This window comes from Calypte anna, chromosome 1, assembly GCF_003957555.1.
Source record: "Calypte anna isolate BGI_N300 chromosome 1, bCalAnn1_v1.p, whole genome shotgun sequence".
NCBI lineage: Eukaryota > Metazoa > Chordata > Aves > Apodiformes > Trochilidae > Calypte > Calypte anna.
Genome location: NC_044244.1, coordinates 156,425,152 through 156,432,954, shown reverse-complemented (window position 1 = coordinate 156,432,954; position 7,803 = coordinate 156,425,152). Strand labels below are relative to the sequence as shown.

Sequence of the window (7,803 nt, the reverse complement as noted above, 5' to 3'; positions counted from 1 at the left end):
ATCTTTTGTGTAGTAGAAGTGAAAGAAAAGAGATGGGGGTAAAGCAGAGTAATTGAAGTGTTAGTGCGAAGGAAGTAAGACCTGAGCCTGCAAAAAGACAGACTCAAAGGTTTGTTCCTTGTGAAACAACCTCCTTTATTATATTATTTCATGATAGCAAAATTCCCAATTACTATCAACCTGTCAAATAAACAGTTGATTAAACTCCCTTCAGCTGGTATCTCTGCCTTATGACAATGCTACCCAAGAAAGGATTAAATCTCTCCACTAAATATACAGGAGAACTATACTAGCAGTTAGTTACTAATTTGCTATGAAACTAACCACACGTTTACTATAACCATTAAGTTTATAATAATAAACCAGAAATCACAGAGTAGCTAACAAGATCATCCCTCTGTTCCTTACCAGAATTTCTAAATGCATTTCTCTAGGATCACCTCTTTCCTTTGGTATTGATGTTTCTTTCATTAAATTGGCATTATATCCTACATCAACATTTTATTTCAACTATTCTGTGTTATTCAAATTAAGCTGTTTAATTGCTAAGGTTTCCTGAGGAATGATTTATACTGACCAGTACTACAGAAATCCTCTGTGACAAAAAGGTAAGAATCTGAGCAATTTACATTTCTGTTTATCTTGTCATGGGTGTTACTAGAGATTCCTGTGCATGTCTTTCCTCAATGTTTCTGCTGAAGGAATGAATATGATACTGTGGAGAGGCAAAGCTAGCAACACCTTTACCAAGTATAGAAAGGGACAACACATAAACCACACAACTGAGGTAATATTTAAAGAACAAGAATTTAATTTGGAATGCAATGGTTTAGGAGGATCTTTATTTTCAATGCTATACATGTGAAAATAAGAATGAGTAAGTGGCTCGTTATCTACATGTATAAAAATATAAGCATCCTATCAAACATATGCAAAGTCACCCACCATGATATGCATCACTGAGAAGACCTATGCCTTAACTTCTAATTAAAAGAAAGACTGCCTTTGTTTTTTATAATAGCACTTGTAAAGGCTACTGCATTAATCTGTAAATACATGAACTATGAACAACAGCTACAAAACGCATACAGGGATCTAGTGCTGTCCCTTTAGAGTTTGGTCCTTTTGCATGTCAACAGGTAAGCAGAGTCATCATGTTTATCCATTCTTTGAGCTCTCAACAGAAGATACCAGCAAATCTCTGTGACTTTGCCTTGGGAATTTTACCTTTTACAAATTTTACTGAAATTACTCAGTAATGTTTAAGAAAAATACCAACTTCTGTGGCAAATCATCAAATGACTATTAACATTTATGGCACCACCACTTTAAACCTAAATATAAAGAGCTATCAGTAAATGAAGGGCCTTGTTTCCTAAAACTAATAATGCTTAGAGTTGTTAGCACAAACACAAATATTAAAAAATAATTACTTTATGTTTTTATTACATCTATTTTCACTTAAAATATGAGAACTTCTGGGTCATCTGCCAGCAAACGGATGGGCAAACATTGATCAAGATACAGGCAATCTTTGTTTTAGAGATGTGTTCAGCCACCTGGAAGTTTAGTAATTATTCACATTCAAGCAAATACATGATTGATTTCAGTTCTACAAGCTGATATTTACATTCAGTTCTTTCCATAGAAACAGGTATAGGAAACCAGTAAAACATTACCATATTATGTACATAGCGTCATATGTAAATGCTCAGCTAGATATATTACGAAATTCTGTAGCACTAAAATGATTAAAAAACTAAATGATTCGTGTAAAATGTTTATATACTGTATATATATGTACACTAAATCACATATTCAATTTAAAACTGCCCCTACTCATAGGTCCTATGATGGATTTAGTAAGCTACCAGATTTTTAAAAAAAGAAAACTATCTAGAGTGAATTTGAACACTTTACTGAAAACTGATTTTATACAAAATTTTAAAAAACATACTTCAGAATTACTTAACAGAAACTAGAAAAAGACGGTCATTATTCTCCTAGTAGCTGTGATCAACATCTTTTCACTTGTGGTATAAATAAGTTAAGCACAAAGAAATCATTTCAGAGTAAGGCATAGGACAAACAGGTTTATCCCATCTTCAGGTGTATTGGCCACTCACTTTATCTTATTGCTCATCTAATTTGGCAGGTATACATTTCTCCCCTTTTAAAAACACTCTGTCAAAGAACTATCTACAACTGGACAATACCCAGCACTTTCTTATGCACATTCTCAGTTTAATCACTCTGAGTAACAATCTTGCTCGTATTAAAAATAAAAACAAAAGGAAAAAACCAACAAAACAAACAAACAAACAAAAAAAAAACCACAAAAAAGAAAAACAAACCATTGTGGTGCAATTTATTTTCAGCTTTATGTGGCTGTGCATGCATTCAATGAAAGACCAAGTGGTAAGCACAGGGACTGAGCACTGAAACTCAATAGATATGCATCTACAGTTCTTTTCAAATGAATTAAGGTTTCAAAAATAAAAGCCTATTGTGAAGCTCTTTGGTTAGAATACAAATACTAGCAGTATTTCTAAATTTGGAGTTATAACAACTTATTAGTAGAGAGTTTTAAAAATGCAACTTTACGCTTCCAATACGTATTACTAAATTCTTCAACACTTCAGATACATTTAGGATATTTTTCCGTGAAGGTCTGAATACAGATTTTAAAATCAAGTTCAGGCTTTAAAGGAAAGTGCTTTTGTACCCCTAACAATAAATTTGTTAGAAAGTGCTGCTTAGTCTTCCCCACTGTAAAACTTGCAGCTCGGATTGTCTGTTCCACAGAAAGCTACGGCTGCCTCCTCTGGGAACAAAAGACTGTTAAGATAGCACAAAAAAAAATACAGCTTAAAAGGGGTAAATTCCCCTGAAGAAAGTTGGCATTATTCTTGTAAGGATGTTGCTTAATCCTGCCTAAGAAGCAGTAAGTTTGTCTAGAACAGTTACTTAACTCACAGCAGTGTCATTGCCCCAGTAGTAGTACTGCCATGAAAACTAAGAAACTGGTTCTTTAAAAAAGTGGTTGCAGCATCAGTTCTACTGGCATCCAATTTTACAGAACTAACATGACAAAAGTTAGAACCAGGGTGTTCTTGATTACACTTTTATCTGCATTAACTCATCTTGGGTGTTGTCAGATTCCCAGGAAGCAGGCTCTGCCTTAACTCTGGCAGCCCTGGCTTCAACTCCCCCATAATTTTGAGAGTATTTCAGGGAAATACGCATGCAAATTTCTATGTATATTATTGACAGTAACCTCAAGAGAATTATAAGGACTTCACATGCCTCATGAAACTTACGATTCACAAGCACCTGTGAATTTTTCAAAGCATTGTTGTTTTACCTCTTCAGTGAATAAACGTGTCTCTGAGGACATCTTATATTCCACACAGTTGGTTGTCCAGGAAACCTGTCCTTTTCACATCAGCCTTACATGCCTGCTGTGCAAGCCCTTGTCCAGTTTAACAGCTTGGAGAGGGGTGTTCAGAGAGATGGGGAGCAGAGAGGGGAGATGGATGCAACCGGTCATGAAGGGCCACACACATGCCCCCTGCAAAATTACTCATGTCTACAGATGAAGTATGAGCCAGAGTACCAAGCCCTCACAGTCAGGCATCACTTCCCTGTGATGGTCCTTCACACCGACAGGCATCCCTTGAACAGTGTGGGGGGACAGAACATAATGGGTTTGCCAACAAGGCAAAATCCTGCTTAAAGGTATGGGGATGAGGAAAGACAGCCATATGTCACACCATCTTCAACATAAATTGATACAAAGCAACTAAAAACTTTCTCAGGTCTTAAATGAGTGGTTTCTAAAACACCCTGCCCTGGCAGAGCTATCCCTCAACTCCTGTATGCAAGTAGAGGCAGGGGCTGGAACACACAGGCACACTTTCCGGGATGGCTATTTGGCTGCTCTCCCTACCTCTCTCCTTCCTCGCTACTGACACAGCTACTGGGAGGCACGGGAGGAAGTATGATGGTGCGAGTCAGGATACGGTGGCTGAGGGGACAGTGGCCAAGCAGGGAGGGACATGGTGGCTGAGGCACGACATGGTGACCTCCCGTCCCCAGGGCCATCAGGAGGTGCGTGCAGGAGGGATGGGGTCTGTGCTGGGGGCTGAGCCACCTTGTGCACGGAGGCAGGCACCGGGGTGAGGAAAGCACAGGGGCACGCAGCCCTCCTCCACGTTCTCCTTCCTCCGGGCTGAGAGGGGATCGTGGGTGCAAGGGTGTGCAGGGGCCACCGCCTTATCCCCACGCCACGGGCTGGGCAGATGCTCAGTCCCGGCAGAAGACATACTCGGTGTAACTGGTCCAGATCTTGTCATCGGCGGGACCGCCCTGCTCGGGGCCGAAGGCGCAGGTGCCGGTGGATGAGCAGGCGGCCATGCGGAAGCCGGCCTCGGAAAGCCGGTCGAAGGCTTGCTCGAGGAAGTTGAACTTGAGGTAGTAGCGGGCAGTGTAGCGCTCGGGAGGGCGGTCGGGGTCACGGCTCTCGTTCAGCGTCTCCCCGAAGACCTCCTTGGCCAGGGCCGTCTTGCCGCAGACGGTGATGCGGGCCACCCGCCGGAACTTGGCGTCGGCCTGCGCCTCCCGCCCGATGGTGTACGACCCCCGGTAGCCGATGGTGATGTAGCCCGAGCGCCGCCCGGCCGCCCCGTCCAGCGACTGCGAGGGGGTGAGCAGCGGCCCGCCCGAGGGGCTGCGGCTGGCGGTGGGCGACGGAGCGGAGGCCACGGCTCCCCCGCCGCCTCCTTCCAGCGGCTCGGCCTCCAGGTAGCCCAGGAGCTGCGGCGGCGGCGGCTCGTCGGTGCAGAGGGAGCCGTCGCGGTGCAGGACGGCGGGGCGGGCGGCGGCGGCGGCGACCCGAGCCTGAGCCAAGCGCCGAGCCAGGTCGGGCAGCTGGAAGTACTCGGCTTCGCGCTGGAGGCGGCTGCGCTCGGGGAAGTGCTCGGGCAGCACCAGCTGCAGGTCCCGCAAGTAGTCCAAGATGTAGCGGAAGAGGAAGCCGTCTCGGTCAAGGAAGAAGCGGCCCTTGCTGTCCCGGGGCAGCTCGCTGGGCTGCTGCTGCGAGAACATGCGCCAGAGCAGCGAGTCGCGCACCGAGACCACGGTGCAGCGCCGCGTCACGTACACCTGCCCGCCCACGTTCAGCTCCACGATCTCCGGGAAGGACGACCAACCACCCCCCGCAGCACCGCTCCCCGCCGCCGCACCGCTCCCCGATGCCGGCGAGACGCCGCCGCCGTTGGGCAGACCGCGAGCGCTGTCTGCCAGGGCCATACCGGAGGGAGCCCGACGACGACCTTACTCCTCCTCCTTCTCTTGCGGCCGGCTCAGCTCCGGCGGGGCCACCGCCCGCGGGGGAGTAAGCAACCTTACGCCGCTGCCGGCCGGAGCCTCCTGCCCCGTCTGTCCCTAGGGCCGTCCGGCTGCTGCCGCTCCGGTCCCTGCTGCCTGCTCCGGTCCCTGCTGCCCGCTGCCGGCCAGTTGCCTCCGTCGGGCTGCGAACGGAGAGCCCCGGCGGCAGCGGCGGAGCCGTGTTTATGTAGCACGGCCGCACCTCGCGGGAGGCGTGGGAGGCTGGCGGGAGGCAGAGCCCGAGCGCACGGGGAGGGGAAGGGGACGGCCCTGTGCTGACGCAGGGTCCCCCCTTCTCTTTCTCCCTCCTCTTCAGCCCCCTACCCCACCCCAACCCCGGTCGTGCGGCGGCGACCTCTCTCTGCCCGGTGCAGCCCGGCTGCGATTCCCTCGCTAGGGAGGGGTCCCGGGATGTGCGGCCGGAGGGGGTAAAACCTTTTGGGGGAGTAGGGGTGCGGGAGTTCCAGCTACCCCCCCCCCACCCCGGCACCCCTCCGGGCTTTCACTCCCTCCGCGCCTTCTCCGAGGCGTCTCGTCTTGTTGCAGCCAAGAAACCCACTCTGTCCGCGCCGAATTGTGGGAGCGGGGAAGCGGCGAGACGCTCCTGCCCCACCGAAGGAGCCGTGCTGTGCCCCTGCTAATGTTTCAAAGGCTTGCCCAAACCCTCGCCAAGTGACACCCTCGACGAGGTAAACCTGTCCTCTCTCTCCAGTTCCCTTTAGAGGTGAAAATGCGAGCGTGCGGTGTTGCCCGGACTCGCCTCACCCGGGTCCCTTGCCTGTTTCTGGGCTTGGAAGACACTCTCCTTACGCAGGATTTTAAAGACCTTAAGGACCCCGTGAAAACCTCCGGTCGATCCGCATCCCTGGCAGAGGGGGATTCGGGAGCTGCCGGGGGTATCCCAGCGTGGGGCCCGACTCCCCCACTGGGGGCGAGGGGGTCCCCAGAGTGTATGGGGTCCCCTCCAGCCGCCTGTCAAGCAGCGCTTCACCGAGAGAACCTGGCTCCTCCAGTGTGCGTGGATATCTGTGTAATTTGGTACCCTTACCGCTCAGATTTAATTGGGATTAATTAGGTACAGCGGCATCTGCGTGAAACATAAGCGCCTATTTAACATGCGTTGGTAGAGAGCGTTTAAATTACGCTTCAGGCTTTTGCTTGAATTTCATCTCCATTTCTGTGTCAGTAAAGAGCTGCTGCCTCGAGGTACTCAGTCGCTCTACTCTGGGAGTTCAAGTGTGCTTTCTTCCTCGAGAGAACAGCTGAAAGGACAAGAGTACGCACACAATTGCCAGTGCCTTCCTTTTGTAGGGCTAAAAAAATGCCCTCTTTGTCCCATCCTGCTTCAAATTCACTAATGCAGGGGTCCACGAAGTAGAAATCAAAAGATGCAGGGACAGGGGGTAAGAAGCCCTTCAAAAAATGAAAAATAGAAGAGGAAGGAAAGGCAAGTTCATTCTCAAAAGGCATGCTAAGTTAGCCCAAGAGAAGAAGAGGAAGAAGAGAAAGAAAAGGAAGAGAGAGAGTTGAGAAATAGATGTTTTGAAAAGGGATGAAATGCCAAGGAAGAACAGTGTGGGAGGGAGAACTGACAGGGAGATACTGTGGGTCTAAAGAAGGAGGGGGGGGGGGGAGAGGGGTGAGGCATTCAGCACTCAGGAATTACAAGAGTATAATCGGAACAAGAATTCAAGTAGGGTAGCAAAGATGCAGAACATTATTTTTTTCCATGTGAGGAAGACAGTTGCCAGGACTTTGACCATGAAGTATTTTCATTTGTAGGAACAGGAGTAGATTAATCTGATGTTTTGCTGACATTTTGTAATAAACAGCTCGTTTCCCTCTTTTTTTGTTTTTTTGATTTTGGTTGTTGCTTTTTTTTTCCCCAGAGTGGGAGAAAGGTGAAAGCATTCTGCAAGACCAGGGGAAAATAAAATCAGCCTGACTAAGGTTGATTTGCTACTCGTTTAAACAATAGCATGAGTTACCTGCTAGCACACAGGATATTTTGGTTTTCTTGCCTTCAGGGTCAATTCACCAAACTAAAAACATGAAATTTTCATGTGGTTGTACACTGGTGACAATTTCATGGAATTACTTCTACCTTTCAGTCTCTTGATGTGGCATCTTCACCCACGTCACCCTGCTCCCAGCCATACTTAGCAAGAAGCCACCTCAAGAGCCTCCCACATATTTGTATTTTAAATTCCACTTCCCTAGTGTGGGCTTTCTATCAAGAGCCCTGTGATTAAACTGTGCGCCCAGAAGATGAAATCATATCATGCTCTACGGGTGCGTATCCATAGCAGAATTTGCAGTGGAAGACATTGTACCTACCAGCACACGACTCCTGCAAATGCTCCCATATAAAACAATGGGATGCTTAATTCATCTGCTAATTAAACTTAATTTACC

At 47.7% G+C, this 7,803-nt stretch overlaps 1 protein-coding gene across 1 annotated transcript; it reads right to left on the bottom strand.

Moving 5' to 3' along the window:
- Positions 1-788: 788 nt before the first annotated feature.
- KCTD12 (potassium channel tetramerization domain containing 12) lies at positions 789-5,564 on the bottom strand. The gene has a single exon (XM_030469066.1). The coding sequence runs from the start codon at positions 5,308-5,310 to the stop codon at positions 4,306-4,308; it is 1,005 nt and encodes a 334-aa protein (XP_030324926.1). The 5' UTR covers positions 5,311-5,564; the 3' UTR covers positions 789-4,305.
- Positions 5,565-7,803: the final 2,239 nt, after the last annotated feature.